The 27,996-nt window shown below is 39.0% G+C and overlaps 1 protein-coding gene across 1 annotated transcript; it reads left to right on the forward strand.

The window, feature by feature from the left end:
* Positions 1-20,596: 20,596 nt before the first annotated feature.
* Positions 20,597-24,070, forward strand: PCDH20 (protocadherin 20). The gene is made up of 2 exons (XM_053455425.1): positions 20,597-20,731; positions 21,152-24,070. Exons 1-2 carry the CDS (start codon positions 20,684-20,686, stop codon positions 23,786-23,788), a joined length of 2,685 nt encoding a protein of 894 aa, XP_053311400.1. The 5' UTR covers positions 20,597-20,683; the 3' UTR covers positions 23,789-24,070.
* Positions 24,071-27,996: the final 3,926 nt, after the last annotated feature.

Consider the following 27,996-nt stretch of genomic DNA (forward strand, 5'->3'; position numbering starts at 1 on the left):
ATATAGAATCTGCTCGACGTCTGAACCCTCGACAGGCCAGATGGGCCTTGTTCTTCACCCGTTTTAATTACGTCATGACCTATCAGTCCGGAAGTAAAAACATCAAAGCAGATGCTCTCTCCCGTCAATTCGACAGTCATCGGGACTTCACCCAAGATGAACCCATCATTCCTCAAGCACGCATCGTCTCTTCCTTGTCGTCTTCCGTGATGCACCGGATTCGTATGCAACAGGCGCACATCACAGCGTCCCAACGACCTCCTTCGGGACGACTCTACGTCCCCCAGCAGTTTCGTGCTGCTGTTCTCCACTGGGGTCATAACCCACCACTAGCCGGTCATCCTGGAGCCCGCAAGACCGAGTACCACATCCGGAAAACCTTCTGGTGGCCGTCCTTAACACGTGACGTCAGCGCCTTCATCGCCACCTGTCCTCAATGTTCTCGCCACAAATCCTTGCACACCCGGCCTTCTGGTTTATTATTGCCTCTTCCAGTCCCTAGAACTCCATGGACTCACATCGCTATGGACTTCATTGTCGACCTTCCTGTCTCTCAAGGGTTCACTACCATCCTCGTGGTGGTGGACAGGTTCACTAAACAGGCTCACTTCATTGCCCTACGCAAGCTACCCACGGCGTCCCAGTTGGCAGATGTGTTCATCAGAGACGTGGTTCGTCTGCATGGTCTGCCACTTCACGTGGTGTCGGATAGGGGTCCCCAGTTTATATCCAGGTACTGGAGAACCCTTTGCTGCAGGTTGGGTATCCGGACACATCTGTCCTCGGCTTATCACCCGCAATCTAACGGCCAGACAGAGCACACTAACCAGACCTTGAAACAATTCCTGCGCTTACACGTCAATGAACGCCACGACAACTGGTCTTCCCTGTTACCCTTGGCCGAACTGTCCTACAACAACGCTGTCCATGAATCCTTGCGTTGCTCGCCGTTTTTTGCTGCGTTGGGATACCATTCCATCCGCGGCAGACTCGCGGAAGACTCGCGGCACCCGACCAGTGCCTCTTCTGCCTGTGTGGCGCCGCCGCGTCGCTCGCGGCGGCAGCACAGGCAGAGAGGACATTGTGGTTAGCCGCTGCGGACATGTCGGCGGCGATCGAGTGTCCGATCGCCGCTGCCTGTCCACGGTGGCGGTCACTTTCCTCTCCTGCCTGTGTGCGCTGCCGCGTTGCTCGCGGCGGCAGCACAGGCAGAGAGGGCTTTTGTGGTTAGCCGCCGCGGGCATGTCGGCGGCGATCGTGTGTCCGATCGCCGCTGCATGTCCACGGTGGCTGTCTTCTTTCCTCTCCTGCCTTGTGGCGCCTCCACGTCATTCGCGGAGGTACCACAGGCAGGAGGGTTTGTTTTTGCTAGTTGCCATCGCGACGACGCATCTCTTGCGTCGGTCGCGATGACGTCATTGTACCTTCTTTCCCGCCATTGGTCCTATTTAAACTTCCTGCTCCTGTGTTTCCTTGCCCGTTCAACGAGTCCATGTTAATGTTCTCTGGGTGCTCTTGTTTATTGATTGATCTCCACGTGTACCAGACCTCGGCTTTGTTATTTGATCTTGATCCTGTGCTGCCCGTCCCGACCTCGGCTTTGTTATTTGACCTTGATCCTGTGCTGCCCGTCCCGACCTCGGCTTTGTCATTTGACCCTGATCCTGTGCTGCCTGCCCCGACCTCGGCTATTGTATTGACCACGCTCCTGTGCTGCCTGTCTCGATCCCGGCTTGTTTTTCGGAGATATTTCTGCATCGTGGGTCCACCACCTGTGGTGCCTGATCCGGCGTAACAAGCATTGGTCCAAGGTTTCAGGTTAAATAGCACTTGATAGAATGCCAACAGTATTTTGTCCTGTCACAGGAGAAACTTTCGGGGCAACAATATTTGTGGTTCTGGGGTTCTGCTCTGTACAGGTTTAGCAGAGGCAACACTGTGTTTAGAGGCAAGCTCTGCTTATCTGACCTGCTGTTGGAGTTCCTGCACGGTCTGCGTCAGGGTAGCAAGCTGTTGCACTTATGGAGGAACAGGAGCTGCGGCTGTTGGGTGAATGAAATGGCACTCTTGCACCCCTCCTTAAAGTAAGTAAGTAGGCTGGTGGATTGATATGCGCCAACAGGGTATTACTGAGTAGCAGGGGTTCACAGGGCAGAAATGTTTTTTTTTTCTGGGTTTCAGGTAGCGTGACAAGCCAGCAGCACAGTTTGTCAAGGCTGGCGCAGGCCATGCTCGTGTGGTCCTGAGAATAAGATTTATTGTATTATGGGCATATCATGCATAAAAATATGCTTGATCTAGGCATACTTTAATATTTCAAATTCTCACCTAAATTCCATTCTGAGAGCTGTTGAGTTTCACCTAGTGCATTGTATATTATCACTTTCCTAGACTAAACATTTGAGACTGCTACTTACTGATTAGAGTTCATGGAGCAATGTCGTTGAAAAGAAATGACTATTTATACACATAACAGGCTAAGCTACTGGTAAATGCATCTTAAAGGGAAATGTTTTAAATTTAGCACTTCAGTCTGTTAGGGCTAAATGAGGAAATCCTTCATGTATAAAATAACAAGTACTTTTTTATTTCTCCTAGTTATAAATTCTGATATTTGCAAAGAAAAATGCCTTTGAAATAGATTTTATTGCCCCTCTATTCTCCTTAAATACTTTTGGGAAAAAAGGCATTTGTAATAAGGAACAGTTTCTGAATGCATTCAACTAAACAGCGCATCAGTGACCTAATAAACCAATTTTATCATCAAGGGATTGCTACATTCAGAACTTGACTCAACACTACTACCCAATACATAACATATTGTACAGTAATGCTTCACAACAGATATGAAAGAAAACTATTAAACTGTCATTTTTTCCCCCAAGCAAAAAGTAGATAAGTATTTAAACAAAGAACGTATTGAAAACTGCATTGAAAAAAAAAATCTTAATTACCGTAGCAATAAAAAAGAAGCTGAAAATCTTGGTGCCAGTTTGCTTAATTACATACACTTAATAAATATACTACTGGCATCCAATTGAAGAATAGTTATTAATTCAATAACCGCTCTTTGAGTTACTTTTAATTTTGGACTTTAAAATGTATACGATCTTCCTTAGCGCCTAGATAACTATCGTACTATTGTGAAAAAATGAAAGAACAAGATGTTTGATTTATCAAATATAATTTTACTTTTTTCCACTGTACCATCTGACAAAAAAATCTCTGGTAGTCTTTGGAGAATCCAGTGATCTCTGTCTCTGTTTTAACTAATTGGTACCCCTAAAGATATCACATCACAGGGGGTCCTATCTGTATTTCGTTATTTGGATTTTATTGTTTTTACTATTTCTACATTTACTTTAGTTTATTTTCTCCCACTTTTTCCTGTTTACTGTTTTCCATTCAAACAAAATGCAGACAATTATTGTAGCATCTTTGTTTATGTCTTTTAAACTGTGTAAGTGTGAAAGCCCATCCACTGAGAGCCTTCACATTGTTTCTATCAGCTCAGGCTGACATACTGGAGACCAAGCTGGCATCACACAACCTAATCTCTTAGGTTTCACAATGACCACAAGAGCGGTTAGCCTTAGAACTGAAGGTGTTTTATTCCATCGTCTATCACAAAGGATTTGGCAGACACAGAATCAGATAAACTCAAGGTAAGGAAGCTTATCACTGTTGTATGCAGCTTGTTTTGTAAAGGACATGTATTTAATTACATTTGTGCCTGACAGAGAAATGTTTATTAGTCTTATTAGGCAGAAGGCATCACTCCCCAGCGGTTGAGTGAGTACCTGACAGATTGTCCGACCAACCCATCTCCCCAGCAAGAACACCAGGGAGGGAATACAGGCGGCATCACTCCACAGCAGCTGAGTGCACTCCGGGGAGAAAAGGCAGTCGGCACTTCTCTCCAGCGGCTGGTATGTTCATCGGGAGAGTCTCTTCTGCTCCCTCAGGATCCTGACACACTATGTCCGAACACTGCGATAATTATGTCATATACCACTGCTCAGACTCTACGTGTTGGATCTGTGGAAATGTAGGCTGCAGCATTGACCTAGAAGTTTGTTACACCAGTGTCTGTGCTACTATGGGGTCACGTAACTCATGTTACGTTAACCTATGCCCACCTCTCCCAGAGAGCATACCCTCCTGATAACTCATAAGTGTCCCTTTTTATGCGGGATAATCCTTGTTTTGAACCCAAATCTTTTCCTCTCCTGATGGCCATATTTTCTATGCCCTCTATGAATGTTTGGTGGATGTGAGTGTAGAACAGTGTTTTACAACCCTACAAGTTCTAATACATTATTCAAAATGCTATAGTTAATTAAATAGTAATCAATAAGTCACACATGCACAAAACCCTGCTAAACAAAGCACTGCCCCCCTAGCCATGCCTTTAACAACTCGCCAAAACAAAGGTCTGGGCAACTGAAAGTATAAAATATGGAAACACCAAATATTTATACCTGCCAGCTATAACTTCAGTAACTTGTGCTGTTTTTTCATGATCAACGATATTGGATATGATCTAAAATGTGATATGTACAATATTTAATTAGCACAACAAAGTTTTTCCAACAGTGACCTGACTTGTAGGGTTCTTTTTACATGCTTTTCAAGAAGTTAACACCTGCAGAATTCAATATCTGTAGGGTTATATTTCAGTTTGTTCCATTCAGCTTTGATTTTCAGATTTTAAAATTAAATTGAAAACTAATTTTTATTTTTTTTTAATAATTTCATAGTCATAGTATATAGTGCTTGAATGATTGTGACTAAATTGAATGTGACTGTTCCTGCTGTTTAAAAGCAAAGTGGTCAGATTCACTCACATGAAATCCCTAGTGATAAACTGCCTTTTCTCCAATTGCTCCTTAGTACTTAATCTTGATGACATAATTTCCTAAATTTAAAAGAGGTTTTAATTTTTCAAAGGCTGTCATTTTTCTCTATGCTAATCATTGTAATCAGCACACATTTTACATAATTAGAAAGTAGCTTTTATCATTGCATAAACCTTTGATTGTAATGAGGAATTCAAAGGCACTATTGTTCTGATAGATTAAAGAAACCTAGAGCAACATTTTAGGACACTCTAAAAATAAGCTCTTTAAAATATGATTCATAGATGAATATGAATAGCATCATTTGTAGTTATTTATGACTTTCCATTGTGCATCACTTATCTAGTTACAAACAATGGCATATATAGTTCAAAATGGCCATTTTCAAATGCAACTGCTAACAAATCAAAAAACAAAAAGAATCAAGTTTAATAAATCTAATTAAAACCTTTAAAAAATAAAACAGGTAAGAAACTAAATGGTAATGTATTGATTGAAGCAGCATTGGTATTTTATCTCAAATATACCACCCTACCATTAAAGATCCCAATACTACTTTTTGTTGTAAGATTAGCACTTTTAAAAGCCTGATAAATGTATAGCAAAATATTTTTGTATAAAGATGGTTCTGACCTATTTATATCTTCTTTGAGCTTAATTTTGACTGGACTTGGCCTACTTTTAATTTGTTAGTTCCATTTGGAGTAGCCTCATATTGCTTTGTGTTTTAACTTTACATTTTTACACTGAATACTCTGCATACATTATTGAATCTGCTTGCATATAATCTTTGCATAGAAAGGACATGGATTTCTCCTCTGAATGTCATAGAGAGGTTGCTTGTAATGTAATTGTTTTGGAGATATTTAGTTTAACAATAAAATACTATTTTGCCACAATAGCTAGCAACTGCAGGCAACTGATACACTGGTCAGCCATAACATTATGACCACCTGCTTAATATTGTGAAGGACTCTGAAGACATTAGCAGTGGATCCTTTAAGTCCTGTAAGTTGCAAGGTAGGACCTCCATGGATATATCCTGGTGCCAAGTGTTCTCCAGGTAAGCGACGCACATGCACACGGCCATCCACATGATATACAAGAAAACGTGATTCATCAGGCCAATTCTTCCATTGCTCCATGGTCCTGTTCTTATGCTCATGTGCCCATTGTAGGGGCTTTCGGCAGTGGACAAGAGTCAACATGGGTACTCTGACTGGTCTTCAGCTATGTGACCCCATAAGCAACAAAGTGCAATGCACTCTGTGTTCTGACACTTTTCTATCAGAACCAGCATTAACATTTTCAGCAATTTGAGCTACAGTAGCTCATCTGTTGGATTTGACTACAGGGGCCAGGCTTCGTGCCAGACGTGTATCATTGAGCCTTTGGCGCCCATGACCCTGTAACCGCTTTTCCTTCCTTGGACCACTTTTGATAGGTACTAACCACTGCAGACCGGGAATATCCCACAAAAGCTACAGTTTTGGAGATGCTCTGACCCAATTGTCTAGCCATCACAATTTGGCCCTTGTCCTTATGATTGCCCATTTTCCCTGCTTGTTACACATCAACTTTGAGGAGAAAATGTTTACTTACTGCCTAATTTATCCCACCCACTGATAGGTGTCATGATTACAAGATTATCATTGTTATTCACTTCTCCTGTCAGTGATCATAATGCTATGGCTGATCTGTGTATTATCATACATTATCACATGCACCTAGTGCCTATGCATCCAATAGAATACCCACAGATGTTCATATTGAAAGGTATTCTATATTCAAGAAGCAACCACTGGTTAGATCACTGAGCAATGTTACTGAGTGATTGCAGGAAAGATGCATCAGTCAAACACTTAAGATGTTCTAATGGGAGTTTCTGCAGAGACATCATTATTTTTGCACCCATCCACAGGTCTGGACTGGCCAACTGGCACACCAGGCAAATGCCCAGTGGGCCATTGGCTATCAACACCCCATACTTATCAATCTGTTACTCCAGTGGTAGATTAGGTGGGCTGAGTGCAAATACTGAGCCCTGTGCTAATGAGCACCTGATGGAGAACTTTGTGTGGCTTGCTGTGTCTATTGTATGTAAATCCCCCCTTGTACTGTTTAAATATCCCTGTGTATCCAAATGTTTTCACCTCAAGATGAGTGCTGTCTGATGCTTAGGGTGGGCTGCTATGATCCTTTATTGTCCTTTTCAGGACATTAGCCACACTGTGTAGCTATGCTTCGGCTAGTCATAGTGCCAGTGCAGCTCCAGTGCAGCGGTGTCCCCCTTCTCTCTACAACGTTGGTTCTGTCTGGTTTTGAAGGGGTTAATCGCTTGTGTCACAGCAGGAGGAAGCAAAGTTTGGCGGGAGTATCCAGTCGGGGTACAGGACCTCCCATCACACCCAGCTGCATGCTACATGGGCATTAAAATATAGCATTCAGCAGCACATATCCACCTGTCTGCTGCACCTGTGCCATCAAGTGCCAATCTGGCCCTTTCCATTCTGGTACTTCTGGCATGATCAAAATATTTTCGGACAACATCTTGTGGAAAGCCTTCCCAGAAGAGTGGACTCTGTTATAGCTGCAGAAGACCAACTACATTTGAATGTCTGTGTATTAAGAATGCAATGTCATAAAAGTTAATGTCGGTGTAATGGTCAGGTGTCCCAATACTTTTGTCCAAATAGTGTATCTCTCTAAAAAAAAACAAAAAAACAAATGATTGCAATTTATGTGAGGCTTGTAATTCAATTACTTGTGATAGAATTGTCCTCAGCATTGAACACGCTCCTTTTTTTTAATATTACAGTAACATAATTTGTATTAGCATGATAAAAATATACTTCAGCTTTAAATTATCATAACAATTATCGTTTCATGTAATTAAAATAACCAGTGGAAATCAAACCACCTGCTTTTTAAACAAATTATACTAAGAATAAAATAAGGAATGTCTTAAACTGTCTATTTCTTTCACAAATACTTGGATACAGAGTATTACACTTCCTTTGATTCTGCTGCAACATTTCAGCTGTGTTAGCAAAACTCTCTTGTAGCAACAATCTAATTAACTTGTGCTAGATTGTATCCAAACGTCATACACATATTTCTCCCTTATAGCTTCTGCTGAAGGGATCCTTTCTCAGATAACTAGCATATAACCTTTATAGCAATATATACAATATCGTCTATATAGAAAATGACAACTGATTATTCTAGCTATATGAAAAAATGATTTGGGGCACAGAAGTTCTTCCAAATAAATCAAACAATGAGGTTTTTTAACATACAAAGGACTCGATTCAATGACCTGACTAAACCTTAATTGACCTCAATAGTGTGAAAAACCCAATTCAACAGCCTGACTAAACCTCATAGAGGATCGTACATTCTACATCATGAATGCACAACAGTGTTGTATTGAATCCATAGACACTCCTGCCCATACCGTTTCTATGAAGTATGCAGTATGTACAAGCACTAAAGTGGATATATTTTTGCACATAAATTTCAGACCCTCAAATCTTCTGCTAGACCTGACCAAAATAAATGTAGACACCGTGCACAAAAAAAAACAACAACAGTTTTGTGGGAGGTTAATATAGGTTATAGGGAAGTTTCCCACCTCAAGTAGATATAATTAACATTTCCTGTGGCAATCGGCCCGCTCCATTGTCTTGGAATTTTCCTAATTTGTGGTTATGCAGTTTGGCCATTCTCCCAACGCAAGTCGTGGTGTGATTAGGTGATATGGTCACTGCTTAGTGCATTTTGGCTCAAAATGGGCATTTATTTGTTTTTAGTCTGGGGCATTGAATTGTTCCACATATACTATGTAAAGAACAACTTTTCTATGTTTGCAGACTGCTACCAGATTTAATTTAACTAAGTTGGAAGCCAATATTCCTTCCAATATGTTTTACCAAAATGTCAAAAAAATCCTACTAAGCCTTCCGTTTGTTATATACAAATATGGCTAGTGGTCTAAAGGCATGATAATAAGGCAGGTAGAGAGGTAACATAAATAGCTAACAGGCTAAAGCTGAAACTCCTTTGATGTGAAGAGTGCTTTAGGCTCTGTGATTATTTTTTAAGAATGTTTTTCTGTTAATAGCCCTTTTGAACTATTATGTAAACATAAAGGTTTCAGTGCATATGCTATTTTTTTTACATATAGATTGGAACCATTGATAAATACAACTGCACCATGTCTACTGAACAGAGGAAATACTGCTGTTTTTTATGTTTTACTATTTTAAGTGATGATACCACGCAGGGATTTCATGCCTTAAGCATCAGAATAGGGGGTATAATATGCAGGGCCTCAGGTGAACAACAACAAAAAAAGAAAACACAGGTAAAGTTAGCAGATAAGAATGCTACTTTCTGAAACATAGAAAATACATTTCCACCTAACTTTCTGCCATATTCGTGAGTAATATGAATGTGAAACCCAGGTTTATTGGAGTGCTACAAAACTGATTGGAGTAAAGTGTTCAAAGTAAGTGACTATTGCTAGAAATTAGGTTAAAACGAAGTTAATTTTTATTTGGTTGGATTCTTTGCAGCAATATCTGCAAATATTTTTTTCTAATATGTTAATAATTTGTGCTGTTCCTATTTACTATATCGCTCATATGTTTGCTTATATCTCTCCACTATCCTTTAACAACAATCTCTCCGGTGCCACAATTTTGCCCGACTTGCTTTCCTAATGACACTCTGGGGATCATCCCCGTGGTATGACCTTATCCGGATCTTCAGAGAGTATATTATATTAATGATTATATATATTAGTGATGCTGCCCACTGAGTAGAAAATAGCTCAAATTAAAACTCAGTAAAGCCTAATAAAACACACAAGACACTGATAGATTGGGAAAACCAATCATAAGGAAAACTGAAGAAATATGTAATATATAATTATGTGGAAAGAGTGATTTTAATGAAAAGTAACTACACAAAGAATTAAAATATCTCTTATTTATATTTTATTTTGTGTATTGTCATGCCAGTCTTATAAAGTGCTATCAGTTAAAACCAATAAAGGAAAAGAAAAAACAAAGTAGCTTGTAGAAAAAGAAGAGTATCTACTGTAGGTAGGAGAACCCCAGTACTAGCATTGGAGACTCATTGCTTGACAGCTGCTCTGAGGAATTGCAGCCTGGTGAGAACTAGACAGGTTTCTCTGGTGTTTGATGAGCTGCTGTTTTAGCTCCTGCAGTGTACAGAAAGCTGTAACCTGGTACCGTTATAATATTTAATCCAAGAGGTGACATGTTGGTGCATTAATATCAGCGCATCCATTGAAGTCTAAGAAATATGGTGCTAGAATTAAAATCCTCTCCAAGGGATAAATTAAACCTTTCTAGTTTTGAAATGTAGTAGTGTTTTAGCTAGTCATTACCAACAATATGTAATACAATCTCAATAAAAATAATAATAATAATAACAATAATACATTTTAAAGTATTTGCCAGGTTCAATTTTGGCTGAATGGTGTGAAATTCTTCCCAAACATCTAATGGCCTCATAGTTGACAGTCAGTAGCTTTGCAATGCTACAAGTATTTGTGGCATGTATCATGTGTGACACTCATTATAATGTTTGTATCATGCAGCCAAGGTAACCTTGTTGCCTCTATGATTTTATTATTTACCATTTCGCAAATCGGCTTAATTTCTAAGAAAATCTACTGTGATACTGTTTGATTTGTAGTAACTTCCCATCAAATAAACATGCAATATATTGAGTCTCTATTATCTACACATATCACTACAGCAGAATAGAACTCTCTCAGTCTTGCCTTTCAATAGGATGATTACTTAATTTACCTAATTCTTAAGGATACTCGGAATGGTTCTCATGTGTGGGAACACTGGAAATAAGTCTATAATTCTCACTTAATGGATAGGGTGGTTCCATTGTGCATGCTAGGAACACTCAGTTATCACCTCGCCCCTGCCTTTGTTAACTTTACCAAAATCCCACCTCTTCAAATGCTTGAACATGTAGTAGAAGGGATTTATCTGTTATTCATGGAACTATATGTTAGAAATGAGAATTTATTTATTTTGACCAATGAAGAAGGACAATGGAAACAAACCTAATGATACATTATATGACCAAAAAAGCAGCACCTGCAATAAACCCTTCATATAAATCAACTGAAGCTCCAGGCATGTTTGTCTACTAAACCATGAGAATCAGATCTTGTGCATCTGACACTAAGTGTAAAGCCTTTTGGGCATTTCATGATTGGTAACGGGTATCATTATATTTCTTTTACGCTTACACAGTTTAAGGATTGTCAAAATGTTAATCATTCTACGTGCATGATATATATGTATATGAAAAGAGAATAACATTTTGACTTGAGATGTCAAACAGTTCTGGTTTGGCTATACAGTGTAATTAGTGCTCTGCTCATGAGTCTTTTTAAAATTCATGATTCTCTTATCTTGCAGGCAATGGAAAGTTAGGTTTCAGAAATAGGAATTGTGCTCCTGTACTACTGTGATAAGAGAAATAATGAAAAAAAAATATTGGCTATTTTCAAAGTATTTTATTTCTACTGTATGCCGGCTTTTGTTAATATGAAATAAAAGCCATTATTATATTACAGACTCCATTTCATGCAGAGGAATGGAAGTTTATGTATGTTAAACATGAAATAAAAAGTACAGAGTGTTTGCACAGTCTCTGATGTTGCTTTTTTGGTATTTTTTCAATTATAGTGACTAATGAATTCATTGAACCGCTAATTTGTATTTAAAGATGTGTTAGTTAGACTGCACAATTTGTTGACATAAGTCTATATTAACTTTAAACTTTCATTCACCGTGTGCTATTACTACTATGAGGGAAAAACATTTTCAAATTCGTCTTAAAGGCAGACAGCCATTGCTGCACATGAACAGTTTGCTAAGCTGGACATGTCAGCCGATAACCTGGTGTTCGCAGCACATTTGGCATTTGATGCCAACATGGAAGCTTTTACTGAATTACCTTTGATGAAAATCATCAGACTTGTATTTCTCCATCTGATAACTTACCTTTTAACCCTTTCATATGTGATACATGGTTGCAAAGAAGGTTTTGGCACCTGTTACCTGACTATATGCCCCAGAATTTAAATTGCCAGTGAGTATAGTTGCAGTGTTTTTTAATTTATGAATCAAGATTTTGGACAGCTCTTGGAATTGACCCCGCTATGTGTGACAAGAAGCCATTCACGGCACCTAGGAAAGCTGCACGTTTTGTAGGCATCAGAAAACAACTTCTACTACACTGTTTTGGGCCTAGTGGGGAAAATGTAAGATATTAAGTAGAGGTATTGAGAATGAGCAACTGAGAAGGGATTAGTGAAAACAAAAAATGATTCCTTTCAAAAACTATCTATACACGCTGCTCATACGTGCAATGAATATTATTAGGCCCATGTTGAGATCCCTTGTGTTTTCTTTATATAACTTTCTTTAAACGAGTAGATTTTAGCCTATCTTCGATATATTAATCTGAGAAGAGAAATAGTCATTTCCAACATTAACAATGTCTACACTGTATTTTAAGAAAATTGTTAATGTTGCGAGTTCTGTTACATGAAGCATGTTATGCAGAAGGTGTCACAACATTAGACTATAATAATCACTAAGTATAACCCAAGATAGTTTATTAATACTGTCTATGATGCCCCTTAATAAGCAGCAGAGGTGCAACGTACTTACTAAACATCTTTCACTTTTCCTGTAGGTGGCAGGCAAGATTAAAATAAATTAAAAATTTAATTGTAAGTAGGGATCACATAAATCTATATATTCACACACTATATTGACAAAAGTATTGGGACACCTGGCCATTACACCAACAGTGACTTTAATGACATTGTATTCTAAATACATTAATATGTAGTTGGTCTTTGAGGGCCAGACACCAATCTCATCCAATCATGTCTTTATGGACCTTGCTTTGTACACTGGGGCACAGTTATGCTGGAATAGAAAAGGGCCTTCCCCAAACTGTTCACACAAAGTTGGAAGCATAGCAGTGTCCAAGATGTCTTGGAATGTTCAAGGGAACATACCAAGACATTTTGGACAATGCTATAGCCCACACAGAGTCCTGACCCCACTGAAAACCTTAGGGGTGAACTGGAACTGAGATTGTGAGCCAGGTCTTCTTGTCCAACATCAGTGCCTGACCTCACAAATGCTACTGGATGAATGAGCAAAAATTCCCACATAAACACTCCAAAATCTTGTGGAAAGCATTCCCTTAAGAGTGAAAGCTGTTAAATACATATCAAAGTTTATGTATTTAGAATGTGATATCATCAAAGTCCCTGCTGATGTAATGGTCAGGTGTCCCAATACTTTTGTCCACATAGTGTATCTCTAAATTATTTGTTATTTTTTCATACCTAAGGTTTGTAAATCAATTATTGTTTCATAAAATTAAAATAACCAATGTAGATTTTATATATATATCTTCATTCGGTTTGAAGAAGTCATTCAGTGGCAGGAAATTAAAGCGGGGGCAGGTGCATATGGGGGGATTTTATATGCATTCTCAAGGGGCACACCACATAAATATGAAGGGGTCTCTCACAGCTATCATGTATATTAACCCATTAAGGACCAGGGTTATTTTACAGTTTTTACATTTTTGAGCTGCAGGACCATAGCAGCTTTTATGGTTTTCAACTGTGATTTCCCACTAGCTCAAATTATATTTTAGTTTTTTGTCAGGGGAAGAAGGGCTTTCTTTTGTAAAAAAAAATTATATATATATAATATATAAATCTAAAAAAGTTGGAAAAATTAAAGCAATTTAGAAATCATACATAACCTGTACAAAATAAAAAAAACAAACATTGCCCTGATTTTATGTAATGTGATGTGATGTGCACCAGTGTTTCCACAGTAGATTTTTTACAAAATGTGATGTGTTAGGAGTTGCACCCCAATGCCGGCTAGAAAAAGTAAAACTGCTGAACAAAATTAAATATATATATATAGATCTTGTATACGTAATGTTTTCCAATTGGCGCCCCTACTTTGGTCCCTGTGCCCCCCCTAAATATGAAAGCTGGAGACGCCACTAATTTTCAAATGTAAGACAACACAGGGAATCTGATTAGAGGGTATTGGCATGCCACTGATTTCACACTAGCACCTTTCCACAAAAGAAATCATTTTTCACATCCACTTTGTGAAAAAATAATAAAAGAAAGGGAAAAGAAGACAGGGACACAGAAGTGGTTGGCAAGGAGTATGGAAGAGCATGAGAGAAAGGGGGAGCTTGTGAGAGAGTGAGTGATGGTGAGTGACAACAAATGCATGGTTTGCATGATTGCTCCAATATAGGATGACCACATTTTTTTTCTGCCATTCAGGGACACACTATGAAGCAGACGAGATTACACACACAGCTGTATATATATATATATATATATATATATATATATATATATATATATATATAAAATCCAAAGTGCACAATTGCACACCAACCCTAATTATTCTGCCTGGTGCCTGGTAACTGAAGCAGTAATGCATATAGGCATATATTTCAATAAATCTCTCAAAGCTTTGTGTTACAAGTCAACGTTTCAGGACATTGATGAAAGTCTGAAAATAAAAGACTGAAACGTTGACTTGTAACACAGAGCTTTGAGAGATTTATTGAAACCAAGTCCCATGAGTGCCGGCAACTATTTTTGGAATCTATATATATATATAGATATATATATATACACACACACGCCGTCACATACACATAAAATATACATTGCGGGATATGTGGTCACCCTGATCTCATAGGAAGGATCAAAGGCTCAGATGTGCTCTGTGTATTGCTGAAGTTGCTGAAGCTGCGTCAGTGCCCCCCTGGCCATCACACCCATTGTGGCAGGATGGGAGCACTTTCTACCTCTGACGTACCAAGTACGTCACTGGGCCTAAAGAGACATTTTCTTATGATATATCTGGTATGCCATTGGTCATGAAGGGGTTAAAGTGCATATGATGACTAGAGCGTCCCATTTGAGATACATAGGGTTGATTCATTGACGGCTTAGCAGTGCCCCCAAACTATTTGGACTCACTCAATTTGCATTATAAAGGATAAACCACAGCATTCTTACAAGAAGGATCTATGTTAGCTCTATAAGTAACATTTTTAAAACAGTGAGATGACATTCAAAAATTGTCACTGTTTAAAGGCCTGAAGGCTGACATATCTTGTTACGCTTAAGGATGTGGCATTTTTAAAACCTTTGCTGTTCCTTTGTTCAACTTTAATTTCTCTCTTGCACATTATGTTTTATTTTGTGAAGCGTATTGCTCGTTTTGCTTTTTTTACCTGCTCTCTACAAGTGTGTACATCTTCCAAGTTTCTTAGAATTGCTTGCACAGATTACATGCAGCTGCATCTTGCAGATTGCAGAAATAACCTACATACATAGGTTTTTTTTATTGGTTTTGGAAATTATGGGGCACAAAATGGAACATCCACATACTCTTTTCCAAACTTGAAATGTTCAAATTTTATTTTGTGAAGCATATGTTTCACTTGGGACTGTTTAGCAGTTTGCCAGCTTAAATTACTCCTACAAAACTATATATTTTTGTAGAGTAGACAGCCGAGGGTATTTCACTAGGAGCATCTGGACACTTATCATGCAGCCGTTTCTCTGACAAAGATAAAAAAAATTTTTTTTTACCACCTTTTCCATGTTTGTGCAGATGTTATGCAACTGCAGAGAAAACCATGAAAATGCATTTGGCTATATCTCCAGGTTACGGAGATACTCCACATGCATAGGCTTTTGTACACTATGCAACAGCACACAGACAATAAAGGGTTAAATAATGTAATACACTATATAAACACAGTTTAGATAAAAAGATACATTTTCACAAGAATGCCAGCCTTTTGCTTTTCTTGCACATCTGCTTTTGTGGCCCACAGTGCCCATAACTGATATCAGCCGGGTTGAGGGTGATGTTAGGATGTTAGCTTTCCAATCTTTGCTACCAGCAATAGCCACTACTTATTGCACTGTGGATTATGATATTAAATGAATGTTATTGTATTTTGCCTTAATGCCCTTTTTAACTACACACTTTTTTCCCAGTTATTCATTTATTATTACCATCACATAAAAAATATTTCCATTAAATAATATCTATATCACCCTTACACATAATTAAATTACCACTCACACATATATGCAAATAGTTGCATAAAATGAGTATATACTGTATATGTATGTATAATATATATATATATATAATGTAAAGGTTGTACTTGTCTTATATCAGTTGTAACAAATAAAAAGGAGAAGAAAAGAAAGTAAAATTATAAATTGTCCCCAGTTCTTGAAAATATGGCATGTGTATAGGTTTAGTCTATGAGGCCACATAAGGACTGTGCCTTGTAATGGGTTACTCTTGGAAACAATTGTATTGTATTGCAATTCTGACTGGATAAAAAAAGAAACAGGAGAAACTGAGTCTGAGTTTACATCTTATTGATTACTCTGTCTGATACAGGTAGTTTGCATGTTAATTCAGGCATTGACTGGCTAGGTATGATGGGAGTTGTAGCACACTGTATGCAGAACACCACTGATCATTTGAAATGTATGACATAATTTTACAAATGCTGAGTGATACTGATTGATTTATTCAATATCTTCAGGCAGACCTTTATTTTAAAACAAATGATTCTCATGGGAGTAGGGAGTTAGTGTGAAAAATCTTCAGCACTAATATGATTAAACCAGGACCAGCAGTTAAGTAGTCCAGCTGTTTCCGAAACATGCCAAGACAGAGTGGAAAATGTGTTCAAATCCTATTTCAGAAATGAACACAAATTGTCACCTAAAGGTATCCAGGGAAAAGCCAAGCTTCCTTCGGTCTAACCCATGAATATCTTAGAAGCATTGGAATGGAAGAAATAACTGAGCACTCAGCTAAGTCAACTGAGTGGGAGGGAGGAGAGCTGAACTGTGACTGATGGAGACATGGTGCAGCCTGCCCTGTCAGATACAGCAGGTGAGAGGCAGATTAACGCTTTCACTGCCACATGATCTGGAGGAGGGTCTGGGATAGACATGGTGCAGCCTGCCCTGTCAGATACAGCAGGTGAGAGGCAGATTAACGCTTTCACTGCCACATGATCTGGAGGAGGGTTTGGAATAGACATGGTGCAGCTTGCCCTTTCAGATACAGCAGGTGAGAGGCAGATTAACGCTTTCACTGCCACATGATCTGGAGGAGGGTCTGGGATAGACATGGTACAGTCTGCCCTGACAGAAACACAGTTGTAAAGTGCAAATTGTATTTGTGATGGGGAGAAATCTGGGATAGATTCAATTAGTATTTACAATTATGTTCACATATGTGGCTGGTCCATCACAGCCATTGGTACTTTTGCCAGGTGTGTGATACACTCCAATTTCTTCTAGATTGTAAGCCCACTGGAACAGGACCCTTCTTACCTTTTCGTTTTGTAAATCCAAACTCTTATACGCTACTTATTATGTCCTATATACAGCACTGCGGATTATGATGGCGCTATTTAAATCAATACACAATACAGCAGGCCCGGACTGGGACAAAAAATAGGCCCGGGCATTTAAGCCTGAGCAGCCCATATTTATTTATTTATTTATTTATTTATTTATTGTTAAAGCCCACCCTTCATGTGCCACCTTTGCATTTAATCATTCACACAAATCATTAACACATTCATTAATGCAGTCTCACAAATCATTCAAGCAATTCATCCTCACATGAATTCATTAATTGTCATACGCATTCACACAATTCATTCACACATTTATTCATTCATTCTCATACGCATTCACACTACCCCCTCTCTTCATCTTATCTGCCCCTTTTCACTATGTAACCCCCTTCCCCACTTCTCAATATGTAGCGCCTTTATCTATCCCCTCCCCCTTTCTCACTATCTAACCCCCCTCTGCCCCTTCTCACTGCACCCACCTCCCTCACCCTACTTACCTTGTTGCCGAAGCAAGCAGCAACTGCGACCGCGCCTGTGGCAGGGCAGGATTGACTTAGGGGCTAATGGAGCTGCAGCTCCAGGCCCCCACCTTAAAATAGGCCCACTCAGGACCGGACTGACTGGTACTATATGGCCGCATTAACACAGAGCCCCTTAAGCCCGCCGCAACTACCCCCTCCTAACTATCTACCCTCTCCCTCTTTGAAGTTCACTTACCTTTCAGGAGTCCTGTGGTGGGGGTGCAAGGCCTCTGTCTCCCAGCTCTGCCACTGTATGGAACAGTATAGAGTGATGGGAGTTATGATGTACTTTTAGAGCATAATTAGATCATGAAAAAAGACATTGGAAATGGTACAGCATAACACCCATCACTCTCACGCATTTATCAATCCACACATATATACCAATCCACACACATACACCAATCCACACACATACACACCAATCCACACATATATACCAATCCACACATATATACCAATCCACACACATACACCAATCCACACACATATACCAATCCACACACATACACACCAATCCACACATATATACCAATCCACACATATATACCAATCCACACATATACACCAATCCTCACATATATACCAATCCACACACATATCAATCCACACATATATACCAATCCACACATATACACCAATCCTCACATATACACCAATCCTCACATATACACCAATCCACACATATATACCAATCCACACATATATACCAATCCACACATATATACCAATCCACACACATACACTAATCCACACATATACCAATCCACACACATATACCAATCCACACACATATACCAAGCCACACACATATACCAAGCCACACACATATACCAAGCCACACACATATACCAAGCCACACACATATACCAAGCCACACATATACACCAAGCCACACATATACACCAAGCCACACATATATACCAATCCACACATATACACCAATCCACACATATACACCAATCCACACATATACACCAATCCACACATATACACCAATCCACACATATACACCAATCCACACATATACACCAAGCCACACATATACACCAAGCCACACATATACACCAAGCCACACATATACACCAAGCCACACATATACACCAAGCCACACATATACACCAATCCACTCTCACTTAATGCTTTCCTACCTTTCCTTTCTTCTTTCAGCTTCTTTTCCTCTTCTTCAGTTCTTCTGTCTTCTCTGTCTTCTTCCGGGTCAGAGGGCACGGACAGCGGTGGGCGCGGCTTCAGTGCTGTGCGCCGGGATCTGACAACAAACCCCGGCGCACAGCAGCTGTTGCCGCGTGGATCACAAGGGAGCGGTATCGGAGGTCTTTAACAGACCTCCGGCTCCCTTGAGTGATTTTAAGCCGGGTTGAACCCGGCTTAAAATCACTCAAGGGAACCGGAGGTCTGTCAAAGACCTCCGATACCGCTCCCTTGCGAGCCTGCTCCTCCAGCGGCGGACATTGCTGTCCGTCTCTGGAGGGGTGCCGGGTGCCGCAAGTTGGCGGCACCCAGTGCGGACCGCCCCCCGCCGCCGCCCCCTGGAGGGTGGTCGCACACCCCAAAGGTCGGCCCTGCCCTAAGGGGCCGGGAAGCCCCCACCAGGGCCGGCCTTAGGGGTCTGCGGCCGTACAGGGTTTAAATTAAAACATCGGGGTTTTTTTTTTCAACTTAAAAAAACTTTATTTAACATGGAGGATGTTAAATAAAGTTAAAAAAAAACCCGATGTTTTAATTTAAACTCTGTGCGGCCGCAGACCCGTAAGGCCGGCCTTGGTGGGGACTTCCCGGCCCCTTAGAGTGGCGGACCCGGTCGCAGTTGCGGCGGGCTTAAGGGGCAGGTGCCCCTTATGCCCTGCGTTAATGCGGCCGTAGGTAGGGTAGGGGCCTGGAGCTACAGCTCCATCAGCCCCTAAGTCAGTGCGGCCCTGCCGTGGCCCGGCCCACCGGGCAAATGCCCGGTGTGCCCGATGGCCAGTCCGGGCCTGCAATACAGCCTTCGCAGGCAGCTACAACAGTTGAGGGAATTAACTACTTCAGAGCTGAATAGTGTGTGTGTAGGGGACCGAGATGATACTGTCAGAGTTAAGTTATATACAATAGAAGACGCTATTAACACTTGTGGTGCCAGGCCTGTTTAATTACTTTGAAGGTATAACGAGTGATTAACCCTCTCAATGCCAGTGTCATGTTAGGAAGAGGATATGTAACAAAAAACATGTTACAAACAGGGCTAGCACCATTGCATACCCCCATGTATATTTACCCACAAGGGGGTAAATATGTGAAGCACTTATTGCCATCTAACACATTAGCAAAAGTTAGCATCTGTGCTTTGTACAGTTCAGCCCTGTATACTCAACGCCTCCATATCTAACCATGAGGGAAAGTAAATTAGAATTCTCGAGTCATCGTTCAATGTTTTTTTTTTATATTGCAATCAGGAAAAGTTGCTGTGACTTCCACCTTGTGTAGAAATGAGGAGAGGGGTTGGAGCACTTTGCATACCAGCAACAGACAGCAAAGGTCCTTCCCATTTCAGCACTTTGTTAATTGATGCGTCCGTGGCTATTGGCTGAGGCTGTCCAGAGATTTGCATGAGCAGAGAGGGAGTGCCTGGATCGCTAGCACCACCAACTAAATGACTGCAGTTTCATAGGGATTAAACTACCAAGGGAATGACACGATCCCACCATACACGGGAGGAGAGATCTGGCTTCTGCTAGGGGCAACAAGCCTCCTGAACTGGATATGGGGCAGCAAAGCACTCCGATCAGGCTCTGGCTTATACAAGCACAGGTAGGTTACATCACTAAAATGACTCTCACTATAACTTGTAACGAAATAAAAACGTGCAGAATATTTTTATGCTGTGTCTAAATTCCACATGAACCTCTAAGTGTCACGAAATATTACTAAATGTGGCATTTGCAATAATGGGGGTGTGTAAACGTTACTACAATGAACTGGATGAGGTTAGTGAAAATATGTGGTTAAACTGCATGCTTAGTGTCTCAATGAAAACGTCATGTAGGACTGGGATTGTTTTAACCCCTCGAGTACCTAACTGAATTTAGCACACTCATTTACTATATATATATATATATATATATATATATATATATATATATATATATATATATAATGTCATAAGGATAATGTCATCAGTATCCTGTATTTTAATATACACACCATTTGTGTGTCTCTTCTCTTGCACAGCACTTGTTGTTTCTGTTTGCGATCACTAATTTCCGTGGACCCACAGCCAGCGCAGCCAACTCAGGCAGAGCATCGGAATTGCTATACACTCTACATGAAGGATTACCCAAGGGGGTGCTGATTGGGAACATTGTGCAGGACTTGCAGCTGGGTTCTTTTACTGATCCTCCTCTTTCATTCAGCCTGGCATCTAAAGGGCTCGGTGGGAAGTATGCGATGCTCAATAACAGAACTGGAGAGCTGTACACATCTGCAGAGGAACTGGACCGAGAGACCCTGTGCCCACAAAGTCTTGGTCTTCAGGATTGTGTCCTTCTCCTGGATGTCATCATTTTGCCTCAGGAATATTTCAGGCTCATCAAAGTAAAAATTGCAATAATCGATGTAAATGACAATGCTCCACAATTCCCTGTGACACAGATTTATATTTCAGTACCAGAAAATGCTCCTATTAACACAAGACTAGTGATAGAGCATCCTGCTTATGACCCTGATGGGGGGATGAATGGGGTCCAGACTTATAGGTTGGTGGACTACCATGGTTTATTTACATTAGATGTTGAGGAGAACGAGAGTGGGGAAAGGACACCTTACCTTATTATAATGGGTCTTCTGGACAGAGAAGAAAAATCAGAATATCAAACAATTATTATTGCTGAAGATGGTGGAAATCCACCACTTTCAGGGTCAGCCACACTTACAATTCTTGTTAGTGATGTGAATGACAACTGCCCACAATTTCATGAGTCTCATATAAATGTAACTCTTCCTGGGAACTCAAGCATTGGAGCAGCTGTAGCTACAGTACATGCTGAGGACAAAGATTTAGGCTCTAATGCTCAGGTTACTTACTCCTTTAGCGAAAGAGTTCCACAGTCCTCAAAGGATCAGTTTAATCTTGATGAAACCTCAGGAAAGATAACCCTTTCTGAGAAGATAGATGGCAGTACAATCCAACTGCATAAACTGACTGTGCTAGCCAATGGCCCAGGCTGTATCCCAGCTGTAATATCTGTATTTATTTCCGTAATTAAAGTCACATTTAGGCCACCTGAAGTCATACCACGTTACATAGCTAATGAAGAAAATAGTATTGTTTATCTGAAGGAACTAGAGCCTGTCAATTCCCCTATTGCATTTTTTACTATAAAAGATCCAGATGAAAAATACCAAGTGGATTGCTACCTGGAAGGAGAAGGACCTTTTCAGTTGTCTGCATACAAGCCGTATACAAATGAGTATCTTCTTGAAACTGTAAATAAGTTAGACTATGAAGTAAAACAGCTATATAATATAGCAGTGGTTGCTGTTAGCCCGGATGGCAGTCATGTAAAAAAGTTTATAAAAATTCAGATTTTGGATGAGAATGATAATCCGCCGGTTTTTACTCAATCCTCCGTAGAGGTAACCATTGAGGAAAACAATTCACCCAATGCATTTTTAGTCAAACTGCATGCTACTGATGTTGACAGTGGAGAGAGAGGTCAGGTTTCATACTTTTTGGGAGCTGATGCCCCGTCTTATTTTTCTTTAGACAAAGTAACTGGAATACTTTCTGTTTCCACAATGTTAGATAGAGAGGAGAAAGAAAAATACAGGTTCACTGTTAAAGCAAGAGATTCTGGCTCACCCCCAAAAGAATCAGTAGCCACAGTATATGTTACCGTACTAGACAAAAATGACAACAGTCCACGATTCATCAGCAGAGATTTCAGTTTTTTTGTCCCTGAAAATTTCCCAGGTTTTGGCGAGATTGGAGTAATCAGCGTCACAGATGCTGACTCTGGACAAAATGGATGGATTGCCCTTTCCATAGTAAATGGGAGTGATATATTTGTCATTGATACTGGAAAAGGACTCCTGCGAGCTAAAGTTTCACTGGACAGAGAACAACAGAGCTCTTATACTTTGTGGGTTGAAGCTGTTGATGGTGGAGACCCAACCTTATCGTCTACTGCAAAAATTACCATCCTTCTTCTGGATGTAAATGACAACCCTCCCTTGGTCCTGTTCCCTCAGTCTAACACGTCTTATCTGCTTGTGCTCCCATCAACTTTGCCTGGTTCGCCTGTGACAGAGGTTTATGCCGTTGATAAAGACACAGGAATGAATGCTGTTATAGCTTATAGCATAATAGGAAGGAGAGGGCCTCGTCCAGAATCGTTTCGCATTGACCCTAAAACTGGAAATATTACCTTGGAAGAGACTCTCATGAGAAATGACTGCGGCCTGTACAGGTTATTGGTGAAAGTTAGCGACCATGGTTACCCTGAACCCCTCTTTACTACTGTTATGGTGAATCTATTTGTAAACGATACAGTAAGTAATGAAAGTTATATTGAAAGTTTACTGAGAAAGGAACCTGATGTTAATATTGAAGAAAAGGAACCGCAAATTGCTATACAGCCCACTCAGAAAAAAATGGAATCTGATTCTTGCATACCTACGCTGGTAACTCTCTCTATACTGTGCTTAGGCTCAGTTGTTTTAGTGACTTTAATGGGCATGTACATTTGCATACGAAATGGGAAAAAGCACCACAGAACAAATGAAAACCTGGAAGTTCAAATCCCATTAAATGGGAAAATTGACTTCCACCTGCTAGAAAAGAAGCCCATTGAAATTTCTAATATTTAATATTTTTTTGCTTCTCTCTCTGACACACAATCTGCCATATTTTGGAGGATAAAATTATAAATAACACAATGTGTTGACCATGGTTACAATGAAGGACCACTAATTTATACCCTATAGTAATATATATGTAAATAGCTTTTATAATTAAAGCAACAATTCTTACAAACTTGTAAATATTTTTTTAAAATGTACATATACATACATGTAAAACCAGTACCAACGACTGAAGTGAGTATCTTTTCGGTATTGATATTCAGTGTATGTCTTATATCAGTGAGCAAACACAGATTCAAAAAAAATGTAAGTTGAGCCTTTTTGTGTATTACAACAAAATTACGTTTTAAAGTATTATCCAGCAGAGGGCCCAAAAGTAGTCTAAAAATATTCAAATGCAGAATATATTTTTCCTGTTTTTTTTCTGGTCATATTTGTTATTCTTGTAATATTTTTTTAACAAAAAAAGACTGAAGAAAAAAGAAAGGTTCTTTAAATAGACTGAATGTATCCTACCTTGGTTTAAAGTTACTAAGTAGAAAGGTTTTAATAGAAAATGCAATTTATTAAAGGCTTTAGTTGGTAGAAAGTATAAGGAAATGGTATCTTTGCAGATCATGGTTTATATTTTTCCCCAAAATATTTTATATATTCAGTAAAAAAAATCTTAAAACATGACTTATTTTATGATTGATATATACATTTTATTGGATAACAGAATGTTGATCCTTGTACGCTTTCACATTCAGTTAGTCTCAATGTTTTTATATATAAAATGTATAAATTATTCCTTTTTGTTTCCTTTGCACATTTACTGCTATATATTAATATATGCATATGTCATGATAAACAATTTCTTTCTCTAGGATATGTGAACAGATACCGTTAGGCACAGATAGCATTTGATTAAAATTGCTTGATATGTTTAATGGGAGTTGTAGCCCACATCTGTTTAGCTATTCCTGTAAATAGCTTAAAAAGGCTAATAATAATTTTGGTTTGGTAAAATATATATGTTTTCAGACCTTTTGGTTATGCTTCAATAGATTTACTTGTGGTTATAGTGGAATATTTTGAATCAAATTAATTTTGTGTTTTATCTTTGGTAAGAAATAAGCAGATTTTTCACCCGAAATTCCAGTTTTCTGGTGTTTTCTGGATTTTTACATATTACAAACAACCAAACCAAGTCATGCCTGGTAATCATTGGATTGGGTTATGTTAACCCATATGTAGTCCAAATCAGTCAAATCAACAAATAGTACAGTGCGTTTGATATTCTTTAACACTTTGAGTTCCAGAGTGTCAGAGTTGTCTTTCTAACAGTTAAACAGTTAACTAATGGGCAACAGCAAGTGTTTTAAGATTAATGTATATTTTCAGCATTATGTCTGTACTGTACCAAAAGTGTTTATATGTCTTTAAATTAAAGCTATATATTTTCATAACACCTATTATGTGAATTATTTAAGGAATTCCACTAGATGTAGCAAGTCCTCGTTGTTTTAGTATGAATTTTGAAAATTAGATGTATTTGTTTTTGCCTTTTGGTATTAGCTCATTATGTACAAAATGGATTTTAATTGGTTTCCATTGAACCTCCACTCATGTGTGATATCTTTAGCAATCTATGCAAACGCATACCATTTGTTAAACCTGCTGCTTTCAAACCTGCTCTGTATGTGGGTTATAGAATACTATAATTTCTTTGTAGGTAATATAACACACATTGCAAATTAATGAATTCGGCCCAGTCGAAGCATGGACCAATTTCGATAAAGCCTACAATCAGACTATAAACTTCACTGGTCTGGAACCTCCTTTACTAATGTGGCTATTATTAGTTTCTGCACTTAATCTTCTTCTGAATTTAATTTGCTTTTCTTTTTATTTCTATTCTGATGTACTGTGCACATTTTTTGGTACTTTTAATAAAATAAACTCAGAAGGAAATTTCCAATCTTCAGAGCTGCTAAATTTCCATAGAAAGAAGCTGTTGGAGGAATTATGCTATTATGTACCAAAGCAGTAACTAAAATACTAACGATCTGTTGCAATCACAAATACATTGGTGTAAGTGTAGCACATTGCATAGGAATGTTCAGTCACCCGACTGGTGCTCGGTGACAATATCTATTCTGTGCGTTCTGCAAGGCTGACAAAAGTTAATCTACTTCTGTGTTATGCGTCTTAAATAAGAGTACGTATTTTAAAAGGTTGGTTTTATGATCTGTATGAGACATTTGTGCTTTTATAGATGCAGTGCTGTAGGTTGAAGTCACAAAATGAGATTCTCTGACCACCCAGTTTGCTTCTATTACTAGTACATGAATATGAATATATTTTGTTTTAAGATAAGTTAGGAATTCGTTGTTATGCTAGATTGCATTAAACTACTTAAGGCACATTTTGTATTAATGACATAGTAAAATATAGAGGGTATTTCTTGATAAAGTGCCGAAAGATACAGTAATGCCATTTTTTTTTATAATGTGCAGGCTTATGAACATGGATTCAAGTGCTTATGGGCTACCAATACTCTCTCCTCTAGCGGAAGGTTTCAATAATGAACGACGTGGGCATTTTTGTCATAATGCTAGCTAGCCACTTAAGCAAACTAATGGATCAAAAAAGCAGTGAAGCTCTGTAAAAAATAAAATACTTAGATACAATATACAAATAATTGATAGATCTGATAATAAGAAACAGTTAAGTAGGCAACAATGTCATTAATGATAATGACATTGGGGTGTGCATTCTCACAGTGTGTTTTCTAGACTTCCTTTAAGGACTTTCCAGCAGCTACCCTATAGTTATAGGTAGCCAAAATAAGGATGTGCCTTATGTCTACAGACGCAGCAGTACAGAAATTTTGTATGAAGTGATGTATGTATGTGTCGTCATCCTTTTTTAAGGCATTTAGGGGAAAAGTTGATTACTTTTTTCTTTTAAAAGTAACCTTTGCACAGTCGTTATCTGAAGCAGTGGTTCTCAACCTGTTTTCACTTGTGGTTCATTTTCAACTTTTTTTTTTCCTGTGGCCCCTTGTCCAGGCCCCATTACCACTTGCCACTATACACTTGGCTTATGAATAGAATATATGTTTTTATTTATAGAATGCTTACAATATACACTTACAATTGGTGAACAGATGAACAGATACATTTTTTATATGTAGGTTCTATTGCAGGGATAAGGGTGACTGCACATTTGTGTAACAAAAAACTCACCAGACTGAAACTCGATTGTACCAAGTATGAGATGGGGAATGCCAAAGCTGTGGGCACTTTTTTTACTCCAAAAAAAAATGTTTGGGCTTCTATATCACTCTATAGTTCGATGAGCGGTTCCTGCAATGTAACGTCATCATCATCATCATTCGCTGCAAATGGATCCACCACCCAGGCTGTAATATCCATATCCAACAGGTCACAGAAGCAAACTTCCATTTAATCATGCAGCTGCTTCAAATGATCCACATAGAAACTATATCATCATCTTTCAACTCAACACGAATTGCCACCAAAGAAGAAAACTGGGCAGATACCCAACATCTAATATTGTTTGCGTATTGCTTCGTTTTTTCCAAAAAATCCCTTAATAATCATTTTTGCATGGTGAAAGGTCACAGTTTTTTTCCCTACAGTTGCTTGTTCAACAAATTAAGCTTTTCACAAGTAACTGGTGCATTTTTTTAGCATCACTAGGACAGTATTACTATTTGCGGTACCTTACCATAAGCTGTTGCTGCAGCATGAAAACTTGTAAAAACTGCTTGCACCTGTATATTCGGCACCCGGCTCTACCCATCAGAACAGGGAGAAAGTCCTAAGCTGATAGAGATCATCATATTGAAAGGTATTTCATTGTTTGAATCTCTTCATGCATGACTGTGCATATTTTACTTTTAATATAAAAGATTATTCAACAGTTAAGAAAAACTTTCAGACTCTTGTACCAGATGCAAGCTCCAAATTTTTTTTTTATTTTTGGTGTTTATTTTTGGTTTTTGGGAATTAGGAATATGATTTCAATGGGATTTGAGTGTAGTGAGCCTTGACAATATCCCCTTTTACTAAATTTTTTTTTTACTAACCAGCATTAGTGAAATAGGGTCAAGAAGGATGCGCTCATATTTGAAGACATTGTCTTTTTTTTTCTTTGTTTTATGCATCGCATTCCGATTTTAGTGGACACTGGTTTGGGTGAACTGG

The sequence above is a fragment of the Spea bombifrons genome, chromosome 2, assembly GCF_027358695.1.
Source record: "Spea bombifrons isolate aSpeBom1 chromosome 2, aSpeBom1.2.pri, whole genome shotgun sequence".
Classification (NCBI taxonomy): Eukaryota; Metazoa; Chordata; class Amphibia; order Anura; family Pelobatidae; genus Spea; species Spea bombifrons.

Coding starts and splice junctions, on each gene's coding strand:
- PCDH20 (XM_053455425.1), top strand. CDS start 20,684: ATGGGGCAGCAAAGCACTCCGATCAGGCTCTGGCTTATACAAGCACAG. Junction 20,732..21,151: donor TCTGGCTTATACAAGCACAG/GTAGGTTACATC, acceptor TCTCTTGCACAG/CACTTGTTGTTTCTGTTTGC.